Here is a 27,697-nt window from a genome sequence, read left to right on the forward strand (position 1 = left end):
TGTGCAGGACTACAGTAACCACTTTGACTTACTCCCACCAGACAAGGGCAAAAATCAAAGTTGCCCAAAAAGACCTGCTTTGACTCTAGTTACACAACTGTCCCAAGAAGGTCTCTATGGGAGACAGACTGAACACTGGTTCTCAGGAGATGGAAGACAAGAAACACCAGCACAAAAAGCAAAATGGGACACAGGGCTGTCTGCTGGATTCAGGCCCTGTATCCTGGTACGATTAGGGCAGCCTGCAACACCCTCAAAGTCTGCTTAGGTTATAGGAAGAAGGGTCTTCAAAAAGTGCATGAATTTCAATTTTTTTAAGCCGAATAAACTCATACTTTAATTCTGTTTTGGGAATTAAAAAATATTTTTTAAGTCCTTTGAAGAATGAAGTGTGAAGTATCAATGTCTAAGTGAGTTTGCCTCTGCAAAGGGGGCCTGAAGATTTGGGTGGGACAGAAAATGTGACCGATACTTCTTTTAGAAGCTCTTCTGCACTATTTGCCAGTGAGCTTGTGCATGCATTACTTTGCATGTGCATTTTGTTAACATCTAACTGATCTTACACCTAATGAGTGACCTTTGCAACTACATGAGGTCTCAGCTGGCAACTCGAAGGGGCTGGATAGTTTACTGACTCTGAGCATGTCAGGAGGTAATAGTGCAGTGGTGAAGACTGCAAGACCTGGAGTCAAACACAGAGTTGAAAGCCAGTCCCCATGTACTTCCTTGGACCTGGGACAAGTTACTCTGTCTCTCAATATCGTCTCCTCGGCATCACAGACACTGTTGTTAGGATGAACTGCATCACAGCTCATGTGAAATGCCCACAGCAGTGCCTCGGTCAGTGTTAATCACCACGGCTATCCTCGCTCTGGACACGTGAGAAACCAAGACTCACACATGGAGAGAGACTACACCAAGAGAAAGGAATGACAGAGGCTGGTGGTGCGGCAGGGATGCAGCATTCTGTGAGGCTGACCCACTTGGGAAGGTTCTGAGTTCGCATCTGAAGACCTCCCTGAACATGCCAGGCATGCAAGTGCCCCTGATCCAGGGCTGGCTGACACTGAGAATGGATCACAGCATAAGGACCCTTTGGGGGTGCCTGTGCTTGCCCATGTGCTCTCTCTCTCTCTCACGAGAAAATAAACTTAAGAAAAAACAATGATACCCTGGAGTTCAGCTAAGGTCTTTCCCATGTGGAATTCTTCAAGTGCTCTTGCCTAAACAAATGGCTAGTTCTCTACCAGTGGCTGATACCAAGGAACATTTTTTTTTAAGAGAGTGATTTTTGCTATAGGGCATGTGCACTCACTGGAGAGACAGAGAAACGAAAAAAAGAAATCACCCCCAAGGGGGGATGGCCACGCCACAATCCCTTCTCCAGTCTTCTCTCAGGATTTTGAGCACACATGCACATGTGCCCAGTATGAGTTTCAAGTCGTTTTGTCTGGAACTCAAACCACAGTTGACTATGAGGTAGCCCAGTGACATAGCTAGTATGCCATCTGCTGGTCCTAATATCAAGGAACTTTCCAAATTGGGATCCCTAGATCCCACCTAAAGAAATCCTGACTTTGTTTGAGGCTTCATTATGGTCTTTTATTTTTCTAATCATCTCCCCCAGATGATTTCAGCCATGCTGAAAATCACTGCTATAAACTACAAGGGCCACCCAAAAACGTCCATCCATCTTCCTTAAGTTAGAATATCATCAACGGATGTTAGCACCCTACAAAGATGAAAATCTTTCTATCAATATTGGGGCACCATTGACCCTTCTGCATTCAACTCCTACCAGTGTCTATCAGAAATTCTAAGCAATGATAAATTGGCAGTTTGTCTCATGGCACTATATTTTACACACACAAAAAAAAAGTTTGATGCTTTAGGATGCTTTCTATCTGCTGTTTAAGACAACCTTGGAAAGAGACAACCCTTGGAATGAGATGATATATTTGCAAACTCAGCCTCAAAAAAGGGACTGATAACCAAAATATACAGAAAACTCAAGTAGCTTATCCACCCCAAAAATTAATCCATTCAAAAAATGGGCAAATGAGCTGAACAGACAGCTCTCCAAGGAAGACATATGAACAGCCAGAAAACATGAAAAATGTTAAACATTCCTTATCATAAGGGAGATGCAAATTAAAACCACAATGAGATACCAGCGAGCCCCAGTCAAAATGGCTAAGATTAAAAAAAATACTAAGTGTTGGTGAAGCTGCAGTGAAAAGGGAACTCTCATACAATGCTGGAGGAATGCAAATTAGTACAGCCATTATGAAGAACAATTTGGAGGTTCCTCAAAGACCTACAAATAGAACTACCATATTATGATCCAGCAATTCCACTTCCAGGTATCTACCCAAATGACAAGAAAACATTCAGTTGGAAAAACTCTTTCACATCCCTGTTTATTGGAGCATTATTCACAATTGCTAAAACAAGGAATCAACCCAATGCCCAAGAACAGAAGAATGGATTGAAAAAATGTGGCATATATACATTATGGAATACTAATCAGCCATTAAAAAGAAGGGGGACCTTGACATTTGATAGAAAGTAGATGAATATGGAAGACTTAAGTGAAGCAAGCCAGACTATGAAAGAGAGGCACTGTATGTCCTCACTTAATATATACCAAACGTCTGCACTCTATGGCAGAAACTGAAAGATTGGAAGGTATAAAGTATGGAAAGCAGCTGTGGATACTAGAGACAGTGTGGGAGGAGAGTGAGTAATGGCGGGTGATGGGAGGGAGGGAATCAAGAAGGGGGAAGCAAAATATCTAATGGACACAAAAATAGAAAATTATGATGAGGATGATATGAATGGTAATACATTTGACTGAACTAATATACTGTATATTGTATTCATGCTGAGAAAATAATTTTATATGCTTTACAATGATTAAGTGTGAAAAATAAGAAAATTTTAAAATTTAATTATTTTATTTTATTTATCTTTTTTTTTTTTTAATTTGCTACAGAGCAGGCATGTTCACTAGAAAGAGAAAGAGAGAGAGAATTAGAAAGCAAGCTTCCAGGTCCAGGACTCAAACCACAGATAGCCATGTGAGAGTCCAGCACCTTAACCACCACACCACCTGCTAGCCCCAAGAAAAAAAATTTAATAAATAAATATTAAAATTACTCCTTAAATGGGACCAGCAGGTGGCATGGTGGTTAAGACGTTGGACACTCCCACATAGCTGACCACAGTTCGAGTCCTGGACTTGGTGGCTTGCTTTTTCACTTTCCTTCTCCTTCTCTCTGGTCAAATCAAAATAAAATGAATGAATGAATAAAAGTAAATAAATATTTTTTTAATTACTCCTTAAAAAAAAAAAAAAGACAACCCTAGGGCTAGGCAGTAGTGCAGTGGTGACACAACTGGACATACCAGGTATGCCCAAGCCTGTAACCCATGCAGACTGATACTGGGAAAGGATCATGGCATGAAGACCCTGTTGGGAGTGCCTGTCTCTACCTCTCTCCCATGAAAGACATAAATAAAGAACTTTATTTTTAAGGTTTTTGCCATAGGGTGCATGTGCTCACAGGAGAGAGACAGAGAGAGATAGTGAGAAGGAAAGTGAGAAATCACCCTCCAAGGCGGAAGGCCACACCACAATCTCTTCTCTTCCATTCTCCTTTGGGGATTGAGGACATGATGCACACACGCCCAGTGTGATTTTCAGGCTGCCTGGTCTGGGACACAAACCACAGTAGGTAATGTAGGAGTCCAGTGCCTTAACCACTATGCTACCTGCTGGTCCCTAAATAAATAATTTCTAAAACAAAATTTTTTTCAATTTAAGAAAAAAAAAAAAGACAACCCTGGCTGGACCACTAATAAGAGCAGTTTTTTTCAATGCCTACGAAGTCCTAGCCGCTGCCTCAGGACCTACCTCACTGTAGAGTCTGTAAAGTAACAGTAATGTGGCCTATTTTCTAGATAAGGAAATGGAGGTTCTACATAGACACGGAGTTCACCCAAATAAGGCTCAAATTTAGATTCTCACATTTTAGTGATGATAAGCAAAATGGAGCCAGCCCTTCCCAGTCAAGAATTTACTTCTTGTCAGTAAGTCGATTCACAAATTCAGTAGGTAAGTTTGCATTTGTTGGAAGCTACGGGTTTTCTAAGAGACGTCTCGCTTTCTTACAATGTTGATGTAATAATACAGCACATAATTCATGGACTTTCAGAGGTAGCAATAGCTTCCAGCTTATCCATCTTGGGCTTTTTGTTCTTGTTTTACTGTTCTCTGAATAGAGACAGTGTTGTTCTCCATACCCCCTTTTTGAAGACTCTGCTGGCCAACCCCCAACGAAGAGATCACTTGTTAAGATGGTAACAGGTTGGGGTCAGCAGGTGGCATTCGTGGTTAAGGCACTGGACTCCCACATAGCTGACAGCTGTTCAAGTCTCAGACCCAGAGGCTTAAAACTCACACCAGGAGCTTGTGTATGTGTGCCCAAATTCCTCAGAGAAGGGGGTTGCAGCATAGCCATGGATGATTTCTTGCTTTCTGTCTGTCTCTCCTGTGAGCGCACATACCCTATAGCAAAAATTTCTAAAGAAAGAAAAAAAAAATGGTAACTGGTTTAGGAGGGAAAAAGTCCATCTAATGTTCTAAATGCTGTTATAGAAAGTTGTTGTAGGAGGTGAGGTGTGGAATCAGGAAAGAGGCCAAGAAAAAATACTTTCTTTTCACCAGTCATAAAAGGCAAATGTGACTACATAAACCAAGAAAGACAGCACGACTTGAAATAGGATGTGTAATAAATACCCAGCTGAAGATATTTTTGTAAGAAGGAATGTGCCTGAGACTACACCCCAGAGCCCCACGTGAGGATTCCAGGAGTGGGCGGGCCCAGACTTAATCCATCAGCTTTAGGCAGCCCCCACCCTCCAGCTCTGAATGGTTCTGACAGGGATTCATAGGCAAATCTCTCAACTGCGTGTGAGACGTGCAGGCCGATAGAGGCTAATGGATCGGTTTCTGCAGCTGGGAGGGAGAAGCACGTTGAAGGTGCCCCTCAGATCACTGCTGAGTTAACACAAACCAATCTCAGTGCCTGGCAGAAAACCAGGACCTTGCTCCCAGACCTGAATCTCACAGGACAACTAAGCACATGCACATGCATACATACAGTCCCCTGTATTTACATATGTATAAGCATACATGTATATGTGACCAGCCTACATGTGCGTGACCACCTGCAGAGTGCCCTGTAGATAACATTTGTTCTCCCAAAGTCTGAAGCGGGGAGGAAATGGTTGTTTCTGTGTCTGCATTTGGCAAATGGAGGGGGGGGTTTGATTTAAAGAGCTGCATCCCATAACAACAGGTGTTACTGGGACTTGACAAGAAGGGAGAACAAGAGGTCTCCCAGTCGGGGCTTCCCCTCAAACCTTCTGGTCCCGCAGAAGGGGCCTGCCCGTATGTGTGCCTGCTCAGTGCCAGCCCCACCCGGAGGCTCTGCCCACTTCCTCAGCCAGGCCTGGGCGAGAGGCTGCTCATTCAAGCTCCGCAAAGCTCCAGGTGAGCTGTCAACAGCCCGTGGTGGCCATCCTGAGAAACGTGGCAGCAGAGGAGCCTAGCCAGCCACCTGGCACTCGGGTGCCCTCAGATGACCAGAAGCCACCTCCAGAGCTTGCACCTGGATTCCACAGTTACCTCTCGCACCACCCTACTGACCGGGCCTGAGCAAACGCCCACCAGACAGCTCACCCGTGGCCACCCGAAAGATTCTCGGACCAGGTACCTGGAGGGGCAGCATCACCTTTCAGCCATGCCAACTGCCCTTTTCAGAAGTGGCTCCAGGCTAGCTAGGGATGCAGCCCAAGTGAACCCTCTCCAGAGCATTTACGGAGGACGACCGGCCGTGTCTCCGACAGCTGCCCCAGATTTCGAGCACTGGGAGCGTGTGCACACATTGCGCGTGCAAGAAACGCCTAAAGCGTGCAGTCACTCGAACCGGGGGTCACAGCTTGGCTTCCAGGGGCTCTTCTGGCGACCCCCGCACGTGTGCACACGTGAAGTCGCGGGGGCAGTGGGGCGGAAGGAGAGAGGAGCGAGACGTAAAAAAGAGAGGGAATGGAAATACTTTTATCCAGAGAGAAATAAGTAGTAAGAGATGAAAATGTATAGAAAATAAATAAAGAGAAATACATATCTAGAGTGAGAGTGGTGGAAATAGAGAAAAGAAGCAAAAAGGAGGGCCAGGAACATAGGGAGAGAGAAAGCAGAAATTCAGTACATATCTATAGAAAAGAGAGAGAGAGAGGCGCTAGAAGCAGAGGACAGAGGGAGGCAGAAATGGATGCACTGACAGTGAACGCGAGGCACGGAGGGGAAGGACGGAGGTACCCTGCGCAGTCTCGCCGCCCGCACCCCCGGGCAGGGGGCGGGCCGGAGACCAGGCGGAGCGCGCAGGGCCCTCCCCATCCTCCCCAGGCGCGCGCTTTCCGCCGTGGCTCGGGCGCGCTCGCAGTTTCCGGACCGGCTGGGCAGCCACGGCGGCCGGGAGACTACCCGCCCCGCAGAGCTCGCCCGGCGCAGAGGGGCGTCAGCACAAAGCGGCCCCACACAATGGCCCGCCCAGCACGCGGCGCACCCTGCAGCCTGCCCCGCACAGCTGCACTCACATCTGGGCAACGAGGGCCGGTGGTCCACAGGCACCCAGATCTTCTGCACTCTGCTCTGAGTCAGCTCCAAGGGCATCTTCGCAGCTGCACTCGGCGACCCGCCACCCCGGGAGGAGATTCCGAAGCAGGGAGGAGAGTGGCCGCCGGCCCCCGGAACAAAGAAGAGGGGAACGCGTGCGCTCGCGCACTGCCGGGCGCGCCCTGCGCTGTTCGGGAAACGTGCTTTGTGCTAAGTCCTCGACTCTCGGCCGCGTGGGGGCTCGGGAGCGCTGCGAGAGGCGCAGGGCTGGAGCTGCCTGCACCGCCGGCTTGTCGGCTCCAAGGAGCCCAGGGATGCTCGAACGCAATGACAGCCGCACTCCCGCCGCCCAGCCTCCGGCTCGCCTCCTCGCCAGCTCTGCTAGGATGCCGGGCTTATCGCCCGGCCTTTAAGAGTCCGGCCTTCAACGACCAGCACGTCAGCCTCGGGGCGGGCCGCATTCCTTGGGTCCCAGCCCCCTTTCACGTGGAGGGGAGGGTGGTGAGCCAGACGTAGCTGCTGGCGCCCTCTGCGGGCCGGCTACCGCAGTGTGTCCTGCTCCTGCAACCCGCGGCTCTCCTAGAGAGCTCAGCACAGGTCGAATCCTTGTCGCTATCATCCCGCCTCCTGTTAGCCCGTCAGGACGCCGGGCACAGCTTCTCTGAAAAATTCCGGCCCCTCACCTCAACTGTGCAGTGGGGACAACAGCAATGTGGCTAGGTCCAGTGTGGCCCATGGAACCCCATAGGCGAATTCTCTGGGGTGGTGTTTAAAATGCACACTACTGGGGCTCGCGGAAGGTATGGTGGTTGGAGCGCTGGACTCCCACATGGTTGACCTCTCTGTCTGTCTCTGGTCAAATTGAAAAAGAATAATGATAACAAATAAAATTGAATAAAAAGAGCATTCTTTTTAAAATGCATACCACTGCTTTGGCATGCGAGACCTCACGCTGTCCGGGAAAGACACAGTCCAGGTGAAGGCTGAGGCCACAGCTACTCCCTGTAACGCCTGTGAGTCATCCTCGACTGACCTCTGCCACCCCAGGGGAGGGGATTTCGCCGGTCCTTCGCCTCACCCCTCTCCCTTCCCTGAATCCCTTAGATACCTGCGCTGTGCTGAACATTAATTTTCCCCCACCCAGTCCCTGGACCGGGAACCGGCAGCAGCCTACGGAGCGGGGCACAGGGGTGGGTGAGAAGGCCCCAGAGGCGGGACTGAAATAAAATGAGGGGGCTCCTCATTTCATTTCGGGGGGCGTCTTGGGTTTTTGACGCTCACCAAGGACAACATTCAACAAACCTTTTCTCTGAGTAGAATAATAACTAATTCCCAGCCCAACCTGCAACTCATTAACCATCAGCCCCGAAATAATTATTGGGGGTCGCACCTTGATTAGGCAAATCCCTGAAATTCACGCCATTTATCCTGCAAGCCCTGCAGCTTTCCTTCGCCACTTATGGTGTATCCCTGCTCTTTCCTTTCCCGATCCTCGCATGGGCTGGCGACAGTGACAGTTGTATAGTCAGGGCAGTGGCCGTGCGGTTGGAAATTGGGGGTGCTCGTGGCGGGGCACGACGTGGATGTGTCTGTAGCCAGCGAAGCCTCAGCCCCCAACAGCAGCCCTGCCGTGCAGAGCCGCGTGCACTTCGCCCTGAGGCTGGGCTGGGATTGGAGAGAGAAGGCGGCGCTCGCTGCAACCCACACTGCAGTGGAAAAGTCTGCGCAGAGGCCGCCACACGTCGCTCACGTCCCGCATGCTCGACCGGGAGGGCGCCTGCTCCCTGGCGGCTGGCACAGCTGCTCCCTCCCCGCCCAGGCCTCCGCCTCTCTTGCATCCCCGCCCGCCTCGGAGCCACCCCCCGCGCCGCCCTCCCCAGAACCCCTACTCCCCCAGACAACTTTGCTGACTATCTGGTTTCTGCACTCGGGCAGCTGTTCAGAAACGACGCATTGCATTGACTTGTTTTTCTGCAGGGGGAACAAATGCCAGAAGTGACACCCTAGAACGCCCAAGGGACAGCCCTACTCCGCTCCTGAAATAAGAGCGGGCTGACCAGAAGAGGAACACAGCAGCGAGCCAGTCGCCAGCCAGCGCTGGGACGAGTTCCCACCTGGGCCTTACTCGGGTCTGGGAGGGCCGCAGCCTACGTGCAGAGAACCGAGGCTCCCTGCATCTGCTCTCAGGAACCACAGTGCACCTGCGCGCCTGCTGCTCGCCCACCCGAGGTTTTGCACACTCTGACAGGGCCAGGCAAGCGACCAAGTGGCGTTCTCCCACTGCTCCTCCAGACTTGCAAATACTTTGTTGGTTTTAGCTCCTGGGAGCGAGGGCGGGGTCCGCACCGCTGAGACACATCTTTAATCTTATCAGGGTCAGCTCTCAGGGCACGAGGCAATTAAAGTCCCCTGAGGTCCCCGCTAAGCATTCAGAGCCGGCACTTTCTCTGCCTACCAATGCTTGGGCCGCCTGAGCAAAGGCTAAGTTCTTCCCCCAGGCACCTTCCCTACAAGAACTGCAGCAGGCAAACAGAAATAAACTTAATCTGCCCCCCCTTCACTATCTAAGCGCACACTGGGAGTGGTGGTGGACAAGGACATATTCACATTTGGGGGGGTTTTGTTTGTGTTTTAAAATGGCCAGCTGGAATTCCTTGCAAGGTTACAGCCTCAGGTACATTAGGGTAAATTTTATCTCCTGAAAGATAAAATTGCTGCACTACAAAATTGCCTATGATTAACCCAAGTGCAACTGTATTCCAAGTGCTGACTGGCTTAAGGTTTACTGGTTTAGACATCCCTTGTCCTACCAATGGCCCCACATTTACCCCAAACGCTACTCTCCAGAGCATTGTTAATGCCTCCATCCCAATCTGTATCACAAATACAGTCCTTCGGAAAAAGCTCCCAAGGTTAGCACTCCTCCAGTGCAATATTTCTACAGCCAGAACCACTCCAACCTCTAGGGCAGGTATGGGTTCTCCTAGATTCTTGAGTCATTGCCCTAGACCCTTTGAAAGCTACAAGGAAACTTCAGGACAATCCAGTTTTTTTGGTTTTTGTTGTTTGTTAGTTTTTTGGGGGTTTTTTGTTTCTTTGTTTTGTTCTGTTTTGTGTTTTTTTGTTTTGTTTGGTTTGGTTTGGGGTTTTTTTTGCCATAGGGTGTGTGCATTTGCCTGAGAGAGACATGGAGAGAGAAAGTGAAAAATGACCCCAATGAGGAATGGCCACACCACAATCCCTTCTGCTCCAGTCTCCTCTAGGGATTTGGGGCACACGTGCACACGCACCCAGCATGATTTTGAAGCCACCAGGTCCAGGACTCGAACTGTGGTCAGCTATGTAGAAGTCCAGCTGCTTAACAGCTATACCACCTGCTGGCCCTACCCCCTCCCCTTGTTTTATGTGAAGGAGTAAAGGGAGGTTTTGAGATTAGAGATTATCTAAGAACCAGGGTAAAGATGAAGGAAGGAAGCCAGTTGGGAACAGAAATTGGGGGGTGGAGGAGAGAGAGTTCCTTCCATTAGACACAGACAGATAGTACCCCAGGGGACGCATTATAAGCCCACCCTAACCCAGAGTGCTGAAAGAATCCCCAGGTAAAGGAAAATCAAACTGTGATTCGGACTATCTTACCCAGATCAACTGGGCTATTTGGAAGGAAAGAGCAGAGAAAGCCCTTTGTTGTGTAGAATGAAACATTAGCAGGGTGATTATTTAACCTGCTACGTTTAACATTTATGAAGAGCCTACCAGGTGCCTGGTGTGGTGCTTACAAAGGTGAATTCCTTGAGTGGGGGCCAGCCTTAGAGAAAGCATGGGGAAAGTGGTTTCTCCCCAGCACTTTCTTTGGTCCTACTCTCCTCCACTGGCCAGCAGTACCAGCAACAAGCAACTCCATTTCCAGGATCCTCTGCCAACTAGCCAGATACAAATGCTTAAGCCATGCTAGCACCTACCTCCTCCCCAGAGAGGGAATGGAGAGGCAACAAGCTGTGGCAGGCTGAGAAATCAAAGAGTCGCTAACTCGACACAAAGCCTCATTCTCTGCGCCTATGAAAAAGCCATGCATGAGAACAATCTGAGACACCAAATAAAACACTGCAACAAAACTCTTCTATCATCACCCATCCAAAGGCAGGGGAAGGGTGTTTTTTTATTAAAATAAAATATATGTAACTCATACACGAATGGGAACAAAGACAGACTGTCTACACCAGGTCGCACTGGGTGTTTGAAAAACCAATTCATCACTTGAACACAGATGTTTATAGCAACTGTATTAATAATAATGGTCAAAACACAGAAGCAACCAAGATGCCCTTCACTAGGTGAATGGACAAACCGTGGGACATCCTGATAGAAAAAGTTATCCAGCACCAAAAAAAAGAATTGTCAAGTCAAAAAAAGACACAGAAGAGGGACCAGCAGTTAGCGTAATGGCTATGTCACTGGACTCCCATGTAGTTGACTGCGGTTTGCGTCCCGGACCAGGTGGTTTAAAACTCACACAGGATGCGTGTGCATGCGTGCCCAAGATCCCAAGAGGAGAATGGAGGAGAAGGGATTGTGGCGTGGCCATCCCCCCTGGGGGGTGATTTCCTGCTTTCTGTCTCTCTGTCTCTGTCTGTCTGGCTAGCACATGCGCCCTATAGCAAAAACCTCTCAAAAAAAATAAATAAATAAAGACACAGAAGAAACTTAAATGCAATGACTTTGTAAAAGAAGCTAATCTAAAAAGGTTACAAATGCATAGAGTTCTAAGTGCATGACATCCTGGAAAAGGCACAATGCTACAGACAGTTAAAAAACAGAGGGTGCTTGTCAGGCGTTAGGAGAGAGGTAGGGGTAGGATAAAGAGACAAAGCAAGGAGAATATTTAGGGCAGTGGAAATATTCCGTGTGGTACTGTAATGGGGGTACCTGTCATTGCACATTTATCCAAACCCAAGAACATGTAACACCTCTAGTGAATTTTAATGTAAATTGTGGGCTTTAGGTGATAATATGTCACTAGAGGTTCATCAGCTGGACCACTTTGATGTTGATGGGGTGTGGCCATACATGCTTGAGGGCAGGGGGTAAGTGGGAACTCTCTGTATTTGCCCCATAATTTTGCCATGGACCTAAAGGTACTCAAAAAACTAGTCTATTTAAATAAATATTTTAAAAAGTCAGAGCCAGTCTCATAGTCTAGTGGTTAAGGGAACCGGATATTACCTTGCTGACCACAGTTCAAATCTCAGCTCTGGGGACTTGAAAAACACACTGGGATGTGTATGTGTGTAGATGCTCGAAATCCGGACAGGATGGAGAAATGGAAGAGAAGGGATTGCGTGCAGCATGACTGCACCTCACTGGGGGGTATTTTCACTTCTCCCTGTTTTTCTGTCTCCCTGGAGAATGTGTGTACCCTCTGGCAATTAAGAAAAATTATTATGTTTTTCTACAATGTCATATACTTTTTTCCCAATCGAGTGTACTTAAATGTCTCATTACAGGGGGTTGAGGAGGGTCTACAGCCTGGCTCCAGATGAATCAACTCAGATTGTGCAAATACCACCAATTTCTTCACCAGGTTTCAATTTCCTTCTGCCCTATCTGTGGAGAAATGGAAGAGAAGGGATTGTAACCTAAACAGGCCCCATGAAAAGGTGCTTTTTTTTTATCTCTTGCTCTTTCACTCTGGTGAGTACATGTGTTCTCTGGCTAAAAACAAAAACAAACAAAAAAAAACAAAAAAAGAAAGAAAGAAACAGTATTTGTGTTAAAAAGTATTATACTATGATTTCAAGATATTTTGTGCTTTTTTAAAAAAAATCAGATACACTGTAGTCTAGTTAGCAATATCACCAATGTTGATTTCCTGGCTTTGATGTTTTACTGCAGTCACATAAGATATTGTCATTGGAGAAAGTAGGTGAAAGGTTCATTGGACTCCAGGCACTATTTTGCAACTTCTTGTTGAGTCTATAGCTATTTCAAAATTTTTCTAAAGTAGTGTTTTTAAATTTAAATGTAAAAAGTCAGCAATAACTCGGCTTGTTCAAATTCTGGGGGGAAAGGCATTAAGGGAAGGACGACTTGGCAGCAATTCTTGGTCCTCAAGAACTCTGTGGTGATTTGCAAGTGTTGACGACATCTTTGCTTTATGCAAATGACACACACACACATATAAACGGAATTTGCATGAACCCTGCACCTGTGGAAAACTGAAGCAAGCTCGAGCTGTGTATTAACTTGGGGGACGATTGTATTTCTCTGGTACACCTTTGGGAGAATATCAATGGGTTTGTAGTCTTTGTCAGCAATTTGCATAATTAAAATAAATGAGACTCAAGAATGTAAAATTTATAAACTCAAGAATGTAAAAGTCTCTACTGAAAAATGGTGTACATGATAATATTCCTGATTTGATTGTCAAAAATAAGTAAATAAATAAATAATAAAGAACAGGGGAATCGCAGAGAATTCAGTTGAGGATTTAAAGGGATTCCTGTCTGCCTTTCCCTGAGGTGAAAGATGGCTCAGAGATGGGTAACTACTCAAGATCACTGTCCTTGGCACATGGGTCAGCCTGCTATCTTCTTGTGGTGCCTAGAGATTATGAGATGCCCACAGGTAGTAGCTGGGCCTCAGACTGTGAAAGAGAAGCCACAAAATCAGCCAGAGAAGAAGAGGCGATCACACAGCTGCCGTCATGGTGCTATGCCAGCCTCATGCCAATGATGACAAAGAAATAGATCCCATCAACAAGAGATGTCATTTAAGACCAAGGGGGAAATGTCCATGTAATAGAATAAAAGTAGAGGGCACCAGCTGGAGCCATGGTGGTTAAGGTGCTGGATCTCACATGGCCGACTGCACCATTGAGTCCTGGACCTGGCATTTTGAAAAACATGTTGGGCGCATATGCACATATGCCCAAAATCCCTAGAGGAGAATAGAGGAGAAGAGATTGTGGCTGTGGTCATCCCCACTGGGGGTTGATTTCTCAGTTTCTGCCTCTCTGTCTCCCTGGTGAGTGCAGCCCTACAGCAAAAATTTCTCTTAAAAATAAAAAAGAACAGGCTATATATATAGGCAGCAACAATCTCAGGACTGAAGTGACAATAAGGTCAAGAACCACTGGCCTGGGTTTGCAAGGAGGAGGGAGCAAAAGAGAGCTCAGTAGGCAAGACCTGCCACTAGACCATGTCTCAGACTACTTGGCTCTCAAGCTGTCTCCCACTCTTTCAAAAAAAGCATCTGTCCTTACAAAACTGAAAGAGGATGGTGAGCCAGAAACCTTTCTTCTAGAAATTCCTCTCAAAGGCTTGGAAACAAGAGGTGGGGGAAGGTAGAAAAAAAGCAGGACCACGGAGTCCAGAGCTGTGCTCTGTTAGGTAGTAAGGGGCCTCTTCCCTTGGAGAAAATCACCATCTGCTGTGAGGATATATGAATGGATCCTTAGTGGGACACTGGTGTATCAGGCTACCTTGGCTGCAGTGCCACACAGCCACTACAGTGACCTACATTGTCCTTTCTCTGCTGTACACGCATGGCAGCCTTCCAATGACCATTTACCTTCTCTTACAGAGAAAATCCACTATGCACAGCAGCCATCTAATTACCATCTGCCTCTCATACAGGGAGAATCCTCTGGTGAGCTGACCTGAATATTCCGTCCTGAATGGCAGTTGGAACCCTCCTAGAAATATGTTGAGTTTATATACCATGCTCCTACCAGTTTAGTTTGTCTCTCTAAGCTTGACTGTCTCTGGATGCACCACTAAAAATCAAACTTCCGAAAAGGAAAATGTGAGAACCAGACACTGGGCCACAGTGACCACGTGCAGACACAACCACCCACCCAAAGGAGGCATGGTGGGAGAGCTGGCCAGTTCTCTTTCACACCTCAATCTTGCTTCTTCTCCTAGTAAGCCATGGAAATATGCCCTAGAATGTATCTTTATTTCTTGCCCAGAAATTTTCTCAGTGACAATATTTTGTAGACACAGACACAAAGGAGAGATTCAAGAAAAGCTTGAACATGTAGTAAGATCCACATAAACTAATAAGACAGACCCAGGAAAAAGCCATTCGAGGGTAGGGGAAAGCAGGGTCCCTATGAATCCCTATACATCCCAAGATGCCTCCTGTCTGAGGGTCTTCTATGACCCTTACAACATTGTTTCCCAAACACAATGGAAAAGCAGCAGCCGCAGAAACTGCCTTTGCCATAAGAAGAATGCTACCTGACCTCACAAGGTGGATGGCTTCCCACGTGCCTCACTAGATAAAATGTATACAGGTCTGTGCAAAGGGCCGAGTGAGATGGTTCCAAACAATATTGTTTTTGATAGTTCAGGCTGTTTCCTCATCGGTCGTGGTGGGTAAAGAGGCTGACAGATGTTAAAGATAGTGTGAGACCAACTGGACAGTTGGTAACTAAAACCCAACAGCCTTTCACTGTCCCACAGCAAGCTCACAAGACAGCTCTTCCCCAGATACCTGTAGGCCAGCTTGAGGAGGGGCACTAGTCCAGCATTTCAAGGACACAGAGGGCTAGGCTTTCAATCTGAACCCAGCCCCTTACCTGTCTGGGGACCATATACACTTCCTCACCTGGCCTACTCCCCCATCCATTCCCTAGTCCCAGTAACCACCTCAGGTAAAAAGACAGCAGATTTCATAGCAGTGTTAGCCATAGCCATAAAATTTAAATTCCACCAAAAAGTCTATCGATGGATGAATGGGTAAACAAAATGTGGTATACTCATAAAACAGAATATGAATCAGTCATGAAACAGAAAGGCATCCTGATTCATGCTACAACATGGATATACCTTGAAAACATTGTCATTATGGACTGAATTGTGTCCCTTCCCCAAACATCATATCTGACTTATGTGAAGCGAGGACTTTTAAAGAGGTGATTTGATTAAAAAGAGGTTATTAAGGTGAGCCCTATTCCAATCTGACTGGTGTCCTTCTAAGAGAGGAAATTTGGATACACAAACACCAGCTGTGCCAGCACAAAGACCATGTGAGGACGCAGGAGAAGGCCGCCCGCTGCAAGCCAAGAAGGAGCCTCAGGGGAAACCAATTACCATGACCCCTGAACTGGGCAGAGCACCAAAGCAAGACAACAACAATGCATGAAGGAAAGTTGGAGACCATTTGATCTTGGACTTCCAGCCTCCAGAACTGTGAGAAAATAAACATTTGTTGTTTAAGCTGCCAAGTCTGTGGTACACTTATGGCAACCCTAGCTTACTTAATGCAACAACACTAAATGAAAGAGGCCAGACGCAAAGTCATCTGATTTATGACTCCACTGACATGAAACATCAAGAATAGGTAAATCCATAGACAGAGAACAGACTGGTGATTGCCAGGGGTTGGGGGTAGTGGGGAAATAGGAAGTGACTGCTTAATGAGTATAGGGCTTCCTTTTGGGTTGATGGAAATATTTTGGAACTAGGGAGAGATGGTGGTTACAAATGATCATGAGTGTATTAAATGTTTTAAAATAGATAATCTTATATGATTTCGCCTCAGTTTAAAAAAAAAGATTGGATGAGGAGATGCAAAAAGATAACTGAAAATAAAGATCAAAAAAAATTTTTTAACTTGCCATAGGGTACATGCATTGCCAGGTCATTATACACACACACATACATAAATTATATATATGTATATATTTTTTTAATATTTTTTTTATTTATTCATTCATTTTCTAATTTGACCAGAGAGAGACAGAGGGTGAGAGTGAGAGAGAGAGGAAGTGAGAAAGCAAGCCACCAGATTCAGGACTTGAACCCTGATCAGCCATGTGGGAGTGTCCAGCACCTTAACCACCACGTCACCTGCTGGTCCCTATATATGTATATGTATTATATATGTGAATAACATGTGAATATATATGTATATATACCATTTATATATATACACTATATATATATATATATATGTGTGTGTGTGTGTGTGTGTGTATGCACACATACATATATATATATAATTTTTGATTATCACATAGTACATGCATGTACTTTGAAAAATAGTGTATGCCCTACAAATGTACAGTGATTGAATGTAAATAACAAAGCATAAATGTTTTTTTAAAAAAATTATTCCTCCGGGACCAGCAGTTAGCGTAATGGCTATGTCACTGGACTCCCACATAGTCAACTGCGGTTCGCATCCTGGACCCAGTGGCTTAAAACTCACGCCGGGCGTGTGTGTGTGTGTGTGTCTAGCAACATAACCATTATGTCATTTGCTGATCCCTAAAGAATTCTTTTTATTTAATTTTATTATTTTTCCCTTTTTTCTAAGATAAAGATTTTTGCTGTAGGGATGTGCACTTGTCGGAGAGACAGAGAGAAAGCGAGAAATCTCCCCCCAAGGGGATGGTCATGCCTCAATCTCTTCTCCATTCTCCTCTCAGGATTTTGGGGGCACATATGCACAAGCACCCAGCATGAGTTTAATCCACCAGGTCCAGGACTTGACCGCGGTAGTAGTTCGAGTTCCAGACCCAGTGGCTAAAACGCATGCCAGGCATATGTGCGTGCATGCTCAAGATCCCGAGAGGAGAATGGAGGACAAGGGATTGTGGCGTGGCCATCCCCCCTGGGGGGTGATTTCTCGCTTTTTGTCTCTCTGTCTCTCTCTGTCTATATGGCAAGCACACACGCCCTATAGCAAAAACCTCTCCTAAATAAATAAATAAATAAATAAACAAACAACAAAACAAAAAAAATGAGGGTCCTAGATTCCTCCTCTCCTTCTAGACATCACACATCATGGAGATTCCATTTCCTGAGGCAGTTACTTTCCTGGCAGCCACTCTTCCTGTCCTCCTTCACAGCAGAAGCCAAATTGTTAGCTGCTGGCTAAGTGATATTTCCCAGACTTGCAGGTTAAATAGGATTGGGATGCTAGGCTGGGATTAGAGAAGAAAGTTCTCATCTCTGGACGGCCCCCTCACCCTCACCCTGGGTGCTTCCCTCTGGTACCGCGTGAGCAGCAGGCATGGGAGGTGGCTGCAACCACGAGCTCACAACACTCTAGGTCCTCGAGGGCTCTAGGCCAGCCACCGCTGAATCATAAACTCCTCACCCTCAGCTTGAACTTCTGGCTTCAGACTGCTCACTCCAGTTAGACAATGCTATCGGCCAGAAAGACGTTCCTTAACTGAGCCAAACGTGTGTCTCTGGAATATACCCCTTGGTTCTCCTGCTGCTGCTGGCTACGGAACAAGCCTGGGCCCCTTTGCACCTGCAGAATGCCAGCCCTTTATGTTTATAAGCAGCAATCACTGTCCCGTGAAAACAGACATGCAATTCTTTAGGCCTGGGAGACGACTGCTGAACAGCAGAAACGTTGTTTTTGTTTGCTTCATTTCTGGTTTGCCAGAGAGTGCATGCACTGGCTGGAGAGAGACAAAGAGTGAAAGAGAGAGAGGAAAAGGAGAAAGCATCCCTGTGGGAAATAGTCATGCCCAATCCCTTCTCCTCTGTCTCTCCCTTCTTTTGGAATTTTCGGCAGGCACACACACACATGCCCGGTGTGTTTTTCAAGTCACCGTGGCCGAGATTCAAACCCCTGTAGTTGGTCATGTGAGATCCAGTCACCTTAACCACCAGGCCTCGGGCTGACCCCCAGAAACATCATTTTCACAGGCACATAGCAAAGGACTGGGCCTTTCACCACAAAGTAAATTTGCTACATGATGTTTGAAGAGTCAGATTTAAACTAAGAAGAGCTAAGTTGAGTGACCCTATAATCAATGGAAAATACCAAAATAAACCAGGGACACAAAATCGCTACAAAGAAAACCAGTTCCAGAGAACCTTTGGATAATCTAGGCTCGGACACTCAGTCATTATGAAGCAGGTTTGACCTCCAAAGGGTAACCAGTGGAAACAGAAAGGCAGGAAGAAATGGTGCAGTTGGGCTGGGTACGTGGCCTGGAAGCCCAGACTCTGAATCACACCTTGTCGTACCTTGTCCAGACCCTGTTCCTTATCTGCTAAGATGTCCAGATGGTTGCAAAGCATCTCTTCTAATTGAGTGGCAAAGACCAATGATTCCCATTGTTCTCAATGAACTGTTGTACAATAGAAACTCAATAATAGTTACCAGACTATGATATAAGCAGCTTAAAAACAAGGACCACGTTTATCTCTGAACGACCAGAGCCTTCCACCGTATCAGACACAGAGGTGTTCAATATATGCTTATTTGATGAATGAATGTTTATCTTTACAATCATTCAGGGAACCCTCAAACAACCAGAGTAGAAACAAGCCATGGCTCACGTCATGAGTTGGAAGCAGCTGCTGTAAGCCCTCCAGGAAGTGGACTCACCACAGCCAATGTTTGTAAAATGAGAGTAAGAGCAGGAGGAGGGTGCTATGAGGAAACAAATGAGATATGGGGGGGAGGGAATGTGAAGTACTCAGCCAATAAATAAGTACAGAAAGATGCGCATTTCTGAACTGTGGGTGACTCAGGTGCCTGCAGAATCCCTCTAATCTTGGCTGCTCTGCGATTTGGCTCCACCCATGGTTTCTCCAGCAGATGAGTCGCATCCCCTGATGCACACACGAGGCTGAGGGGAAGAGTCGAAGTCACAGAAGCTGAGGCACCTCACCCAGCACCAGGAAGAAGAAACTGGAGCCAGCTTCTTCTGCTGAGCAAGGGAAAGTGTGCCCGGAGACGCACAGAAAGAATCGCATTGGGAAAGCAGGGGACAGGCACAATGGCGCAAGGCCTGCCACCGGCAATACAGACGAGTGCAGTGGAGCAACTCTAGGTTGGCAAACCAGAACTGGCAACTTCCCCTGCTCTGTTCGCCCTCAGACTTCTTCGTTCTCCCAGTGGAAAACAGTCTAAAAATAGCACGGAATCAAGTCAAAATATTCTGGAGTTTTGCAAAGCTAGGCTGCATTAATGCAGTGTTCAGATTAGACAATGTGACGGTCTATGATCACCAGAGGTAAGATCAGGTTGTGTTCAGTTCTGTGTAACTTCTTTTTTAAAAAGTATTTCTCTATGTATTTTTTAAGTTGTTTTTTTGTTTTTGTTTTTCATAAGAGAGACAAGCACCCTTGACAAGGTCTCACGCTGACTCTCCACTCCCAGACAGTATCACCTACCAGGCATTTACAGGCCAACCCAGGAACCAAACCCACAGTCTTTCATCTGTATCCAACATCGCTCCAACAGTGGGCTACCAAGCCACCCCTCTGTATGACTCCTTCTAACAAATGGATACACCTTAAAGGAAGGTAGGCTGTTCGAGCCATCCAGAAACCATCCCTGTGAGAAATCACTAAAAAAACTAAAACTAAGATAAAGCGGTAAGCTCTTACAAATACACAGGGAGCTGGCTGGCACTGTGTTGCTGGTTCATGAACAGAAATTGGACACTGGGGTGCCGACAGGTGGTGTGGCAGTTAAGGGTGCTGGACTCCCACATGACCAACCACAGTTTAAGTCCCAGACATGGCGTGGTCCCTCCCCCCCCCCCCCCCCCTCTCTCTCTCTCATGTGTGCGTGTGCACGTGTGTGCTCTCACACTGTCCCTCTCCAGTCAAATTTAAATAAATAAATAAAGCTAAATAAAATAAACTTAAAAAAAAAAAAGAAATTGGATACTGGTTCGAAGGTCAAAGGAGATGTGCAATGGATAGCAATGGACCAGAAATATAGTGAATACCTGCCCATACGCATTCCTAGCAGCAGCTAGCTGCCCATCTGTCAGAATCTTTCCAGAGGCATTCCCACAGCAGCTGGCAAGCAAACAATCTGTTCTCTAATAAGCCCTGCAAATGGGAGGTCCCGTAAAAGTGAGGGCCTAAATCCCACTCCCACCTCTACCTCTCACCTACTCTGAACTTTTCATGACACTTCTCTGCACTTCAGAGATTCTTTCTGCAGATTCTCTGCACTTCAGGCTTCTTTCTGTTCTAAAGTGTTCAAACTTGGACTATAATAATAAATGAATCTGGCTATAAAACTACTGATCTACACTTAGTCATATATTTGGCCAACTTGGCTAGTCCAGGGCTTAGGAGTCCTGGGGTAAGACATTTGTTGATGAGCCCCCGGAATGCCATGGCTCTTGAGTAGTCAGTCCCTGCTGGCAGAAATTCTCATGGTATGACTTGGGGTACACACCTCAAATAGAAATAGTTCTGTTTTAATTTCCAATTTTTAAATCAATAAATGTATTATTACAAATATATCTCTAAATATCTTCCCTGAAGCAGCCTTAGCTGTTTGGCATTTACACAGCTTGAGACTGATTTAATTGTATTTAATGTCTCATGTACATAGTAGCGTTATTCACAATAGCAAAGAGGAGGAAGCAACCCAAGCATCCATTGGCACATGAATGGATCAACAAAATGTAGCATATACAGACATTGCAGTATTATTATTCAGCCTTAAAAAAGAATGAAGTCTTGTCACAAGCTACAACATGGATGAACCTTGAGAACATAATGTTAAGTCAAGTAAGGCAGACGAAGACAGACAAATACTGTATAATTCCAGTTATATAGCATCCCTACAGTAGTCAGATTCATAAAGGCAGAAAACTGAATGCTGGTTGCCAGCATTGGGGAAGAAGAATTGTTATTTAATGAGGACATTAATGAGGACATAGCATTTCCATTTTGCAAGATAAAAAAATTCTGAAGATCTGTCATACAACATACTTAATACTACTGAACTGTATATTTTAAAATGGCTAATATGGTTGGGGCTGGCAGGTGGGGAGGTGGTTAAAGGCACTGGGACTCCCACATGGCCGACTGTGGTTTGAGTCCCAGACCTGGTAGCTTGCTTTCTCACTTTCCCTCTCTCCCCGTCTCTCTCTGGTCAAATTAAAATAAATAAATAAAGTTAAATAAAATAAAATGGCTAATATGGTTAAAGTGACTACATTCCACAAGGTCAACTAAACAGATCTTGGACCCAGTGGCTTGAGAAGCACACCAGTCACATGTGCTCGAGTGCCCACAATCTGGAAGGGAGGGAGAAATGGAGAAGGGATTGTGGTGTGACCATCCCCCATGGGGTGTTTTCCCACTCTCCCACCTCTCTCTCCTTCCCTCTCTGTGTCTCTCTGGTGAGTGAGTGTACATGCCCCCTGGCAAATAAAAAAAAATTAAACAATAAATAATAAAAATGATTAAGATGGTAAATCTTGTGTCATATGTTTTTACCACAATTAACATTTTTTAAATAATTATTTTAAAAAATTAATAAGAGCCTATACTCTTCAAAAATATCAAAGCCATGGGGTAAAGAAAGAGCGAGGACTACTTTAAAGGACAGGAACAAAAGAGACATAACAACTCACCATACCTTGTGAACTAGAATTAAACCTTGGGCCAATCAAAATGAATTGCTTGGTTAGTTGGTTGGTGGATTGGTTGGTTGGTTTCATATAAATTGAGACTACTACTGGGGAAATTGGTGAGACAAGTAAGGTTTACCTATTAGATAACAGAACTGTATCAGTGTTGATCACTGGACTGCTGTCGTTTTGAGGAAATACGCTCTTAAGTATTTAGTGGCAAAGGGACACTATGCATCCAAATCTCAAATGGTACCAAAAAAGCATCTTTCACTACACACGCACGCCACTACATGTATGTATTCTCTCTCCTCTTTCTATATAGATGAGACTGAAATACATAGGCAGCTAAATGGATGGATATGAGAAGACTTCACAAAATTTGTGGAGGACTGGCTGCACAGCCTGGTTGTTAAGACAGCTGGATGCCACGCAGCTTGAGTCTCAAACCTATATAATTTCAAGCAGTCAGATTCAGTAATCAGTAGCAGCTTGAGGAACACGCCAGGCATATGTGTGTGTGATCCCCCAAATCCTGAAAGGAAAAGACGAAGAGAGAGAGAAGGAGTGATGTGACCATCCCCTATGGGAAGTGCTTTCTCATCTCCCTCTCCGTGTGCTCCCCTTTCTCTCTCTGGCATGCACATGTGTTTTCTAGAAAAAAGAAAAAAAAAGCTTGCAGAAAAATGGAATTAAAGAGCAAGTTTATTTACATACAAAAAAAATTGAAAACAAGCATAGTGGGTTTTTTTTTTCTTTTCTTTTCTTTCTTTTTTGTCAGAGGGTGCTAGAGTTCAACAGAGATGGAAAGAGAGAGAGGCAAAAGGAGAAAGCACACTCGGTGGGCATGACCACACTATATTCCCTTCTCCTCCAGTTCTCTATCCCGTCAGGATTGGGGCATGTGCACAAAAATGCCGGGCATGTTTTTCAAGCTGCCGGGGCTGGGATTCAGACGGTATAATCAGCTATGTGGGGTCTGGCTCCCTTAGCCACCAGGTCAAATGGCTGGCCCCAGAGTGTTTTCATTAAGAAGTATTTTCTAAGAACTTTCTGAAGACTCCTCACAGATCGATAGAGACAGTGAGGGAAAAAGGAAAAGAGAGAGAGAATGATAAAGCAAATCTATTTGTGTATTTGTAGAATGCTAACATTCACAGAGTCTGAGTGAAGTTTACATAGGCATGCTTTGTGCCATTTTTACAACTTTTCTTTAAGTCTGAAATTATTTCACAACAAAAAGTTAAAACTCAAAAATGTCCATGTTCTTGTGGTGCATAAAATGGTAATAATTCTGCACGTTCGTTTCAAAACAAGCTCCCTCAAATTTAGAAATTGCATATGTCTGAACAAAATTCTTATGAATCAAGACATTTCTGGTATTCCCAAAATCAGTGCTGAAAGATAATGACGAGTACATTTTGCTGACTTTCCATTTGCTTGTAAAAGAACTGTAACATGTGAAACAGGCAATTTCTGAAGGAGTAACCTAAACCGTCTCCCATTTCATCACTTATTATGTATTGCACAGCATAACACAAACGATGCAGCAAACAGGGTACTTCCAAAAAGTCATGAGAAATGTAAAGCCTGTTTTGGTACAAACTATTTTGAAATCTATGAAGAGTTTTTTCATAATATACATTTTCTTTTTTTCTTTTTTTGAGAGGTTTTTGCTATAGGGCACTCGCCAGAAAGACAGAGACAGAGGGAGAGAAATCACCCCAGGGGGGATGGCCACGCTGCAATCCCTTCTCCTCCATTCTCCTCTTGGGATCTTGGGCACACACACACACACACGCCCAGCATGAGTTTAAGTCACTGGGTCTGGGACTCAAACCGCGGTCAACTACATGGGAGTCCAGCAACATAGCCATTACGCTAACTGCTGGTCCCTGTAATATACATTTTTCGTGAACCTTTTGAAGACCACTGGTGTTACACCTACTGAAATACCAACATACCATGGGCTGCTAAGAGGAAGGAGCACAGGACAAACGAGCCCTTGCCTTTTATTGTGAAGACAACTTGGCCAGAAGCCCATGCAGCACTTCCACATTCACGTCACTGGCCAGATTCTGTTTATACACTTAATCTGTAATTCACATCATGTCATTCTTTTTTTTTAAGAATTATTTTATTTTTATTCACTGTCATTATTTTATTTTATTTTATTTTGAAGTTGACCAGAGAGAGACTGAGAGAGAGAGAGAAGGAAAGTAAGAAAGCAAGTTGCCAAGTCTGAGACTCAAACTAGTCAGCCATGTGGGAGTCCAGCGGCCTTAGCCACCTGCCAGCCCCCACGCCATTCTTTTTTAAAGTTTTGTGTTGTTGTTGTCTTTTTTTTCTATAAGAGGGAGAAAAGGAGACACGCCTGGCGTACACAGGGAAACTATGGGACGTGAATCTTAGGCCTTCTCATAAAGCCTCAGCATCGTGGCGCACTGTAACTGCTGTGCCACTGCAGCAGGCCATACGATGCCATTCTTAAATTTACCTGTCAGAATTTCATATAAATAGCATGTACTAATTATAAAATATAAAAAAAGTAAAGATGTATTTCAATTCATGTGAAGAAACGGTAACTACCCTACACTTCCTCTCAGCTGACTGAATGTTGGGGGTGGGGGAAGACTGGGATCCCCAGTTGCAGGGGTCTCATCCACAGAGATTAGTTTGATTGGGCAAATCCACTCTCCTTTGTCAGGGCTGGTCAGGATGTGGTCACGTGACCAATTCCATTTAGTTTAACCATTGTTGGTCAGGTATTCTGTTACTTAGAGCCGAAAGCATCTCTAACTAATAACTGCATTATGGATATCTTTAAAAATCTACTGATACAAACCTTATCATTAGAATATTAATAATGTATCTGAAAACAAAATAGCTTTACTTCAAATGATTTGCTACCAAAACACCAGCACCAAACGACTTTTTATTTTGGCCTTGGTTGCATTCCTGAAAGCAAGATGAGCTGCAGTTCTACTGGAGCTGCTGGAGAAAGCGGGACAAGGGCTCCTGCTCCTCTGAATCAGCAAGCCTGTATTTCACTGAGAGGCTCCAGAGTGCCATGAAGTTAGAGAAGGAAGGAAATACTGATCTAGTACAAGGAAGAAGGGTCTGAGCCCCACAGAACGCTTTAGCCAAAATTCTGGATCAACCATTGGTTCAGGAACCCCAGATGGCAGATTGCTGAGACCAGAACTGAGCAAGTTGCAAACCTCAGTCTTCCCATATTTTTTGGCATGCCCAAAAAATTCTGAGAGGAGAATGGAGGATAAAGGATTGCAGCATGGCCATCCCCCTGGGAGGTGATTTCTCACTTTCTGTCTCTCTCTCTCTCTCTCTCTCTCTCTCTCTGGCAAACACATGTGCCCTATAGCAAAAGTCTCACTAAAAATAAAATAAAATAAAAATTATCAATGACCAAGAGCCAACCATGAACACCTGGTAGTTAAGGGAACCAGATTAAACATAGCTGAATGGATAGTTCAAATCTTGGCCCCAGGGGCTTGAAAAAACATGCCAAGGGCCAGCAAGTGGTGGTTAAGGCTCAGGTTTCCCACATTGTCGACCATGGTTTAAATCTCAGACCCAGCTGCTTGAAAATCATGCCAGGTCCATGTTGTGTACATGCTCAAAACCATGAGAGGAGAATGGAGGAGAAGGAATTGTGGCATGACCGCCCTCTTATAAGGAGTAATTTTTCACTTTCTCTCAGGCTAACACGCATGCCCTATAGCAAAACAAAAACAAAAAGGAGTGAGAGAAAAAGAAAGGAAGGAAGAAAGAAAGAGAAAGGAAGAAAGAAAGGAAAAGAACATGCCAGGTGCATGTGCATGTGTGCCCCAAATCCCGACAGCATGAAGAAACGGAGGAGAAGGAATTGTAGTATGACCACACCCCACGGAGGATACATTTCCCCTCTCCCTCTCTGTTTCTGTCTCTGCCAAGTGCACGCATTCTCTGGCGATTAAAAAAAAAATTATCAATGACTGTAAAGCAGCTTACGGTATAACCCTCTCATAGCACTTCAGAGGTGAAGTATTGAGACGAGCCCCCTGCAGAAATAGGCCGTCCTAAGGTACTTTGTAAAATGGATTACTAATGAAGCTAACAGTTGTTTCTTTTCTTTTTTTAAGAATTATTTTATTTAACTTTATTTATTTATTTTAATTTGACCAGAGAGGGACAGAGCAAGAGAGAGAGAAGAAAAGTGAGAAAGCAAGCAGCCAGGTCCGGAACTTGCTCAGCCATGTGGGAGTCCAGTGCCCTTAACCACCATGCCACCTGCCAGCCCCATTTTTTTCCTCAAAGAATTATTTTATTTAACTTTATTTTATGTAGTTATTTATTTATTTAGCTAACAGTTGTTTCTATCATCGTTCATGGAGCCATGAGGAGGGATCAAACAAGAAAATGTATGGAAATTACTGGAAGGCCCTATGGACAGACAGCTAGATGCGTCCTAAGGTCACAAGGAACTTACTAGCTATCCTCTGGTCATTTGGGTACTTCTTCCACCTGAGTCGTTTGTTTGTTTTGAGAGGTTTTTTGCTATAGGGCGTGTGCGCTCGCCAGAAAGACAGAGAGAGAGAACGCAATGGGGGATGGCCATGCTGCAATCCCTTCTCCTCCATTCTACTCTCGGGATCCTGGGCACGCACGCACACGTGCCCGGCATTAGTTTAAGCCACCGGTTCGGGACTCGAACCGCAGTTGGCTACATGGAGTCCAGCGACATAGTCATTACGCTAACTGCTGGTCCCTTCCACCTGAGTTTTCTTGGAAGCAAAAGGTTGCCTTCTGGCTCTTTAAATTAGATACGTTGTGCCTGGGTTTCAGTCCATTGAGATCCAGGCTAATGTGCTAAATAATCTGAGAGGGGAAAAAGAGTGAACAGACAATGATAACTAACACTGAACACAGGCGAGACCCAGTGGCACATCAAAATCATCCAGGGAAGTTTTTTACGCAATGTGCAGTGACTCTACTGAAGGTGCTCCCCCACCCCTCATGTGCACAAGCACACACTATCATTTTAAACAAAAATATCCAGTGTGTAAACCCCAATCCAGACCAATTAAATCAAAATTGCAGGGTGGGACTTAGGCTTTGCAACGTTTTTGAAGCTGCTCTAGTAATTTTAAGGTCTAGCCATGTAGAGTCCAGTCTTCACCACCACCTGGCCACAGTGCCAGCTGGGTGCTGAGCTTCAGGCTGAGGCTATGGTTCCTGACCACTAGCATTTTATTCCTTGTTCAGGAAACAAGAGACAGATGCCCAGAAGGCAACTAGTAAACAAAACTGTGGTGGCATTTGGAGATTTATGAGCCAAAAAAAAAAAAAGTCTAGAATAAGTGAGTCCTTAAAGTTGGTATTCCTGGGACCAGCAGTTGGCATAATGGCTATGTCACTGGACTCTCATGTATTCTGACCACAATTTGAGTCCCGGACCCGGTGGCTTAAACTCATGTCGGGCGTGTGTGTGCATGTGCCCAAGATCCTGAGAGGAGAATGGAGAAGAAGGGATTGCAGCGTGGCCATCCCCCCTGGGGGGTGATTTCTCACTTTCTGTCTCTCCGTCTCTCTCTGTCTTTCTGGCGAGCGCACGCACCCTATAGCAAAAACCTCTCCAAAAAAAAAAAGAGAAGTTG

General features: G+C 45.4%; 1 protein-coding gene across 4 annotated transcripts in view; it reads right to left on the reverse strand.

The window, feature by feature from the left end:
* PFKFB3 (6-phosphofructo-2-kinase/fructose-2,6-biphosphatase 3) overlaps positions 1-27,697 on the reverse strand; it is a 118,631-nt gene that overhangs the window by 30,190 nt on the left and 60,744 nt on the right. Inside the window, exon 1 of one of the 4 annotated variants that reach the window (XM_006150053.3) lies at positions 6,664-7,351. The exons of 1 other annotated variant lie outside the window; for it this stretch is intronic. In XM_006150053.3, the coding sequence (XP_006150115.1) occupies positions 6,664-6,739 (76 nt within the window). In that variant the 5' untranslated portion in view covers positions 6,740-7,351. Of the gene's footprint in view, positions 1-6,663; positions 7,352-27,697 lie in introns of those variants that run through there. 2 more of the 4 variants (XM_027772469.1, XM_006150054.3) reach the window with 2 other exon arrangements.

This window comes from Tupaia chinensis, unplaced genomic scaffold (assembly GCF_000334495.1).
Source record: "Tupaia chinensis unplaced genomic scaffold, TupChi_1.0 Scaffold000275_1, whole genome shotgun sequence".
NCBI lineage: Eukaryota > Metazoa > Chordata > Mammalia > Scandentia > Tupaiidae > Tupaia > Tupaia belangeri.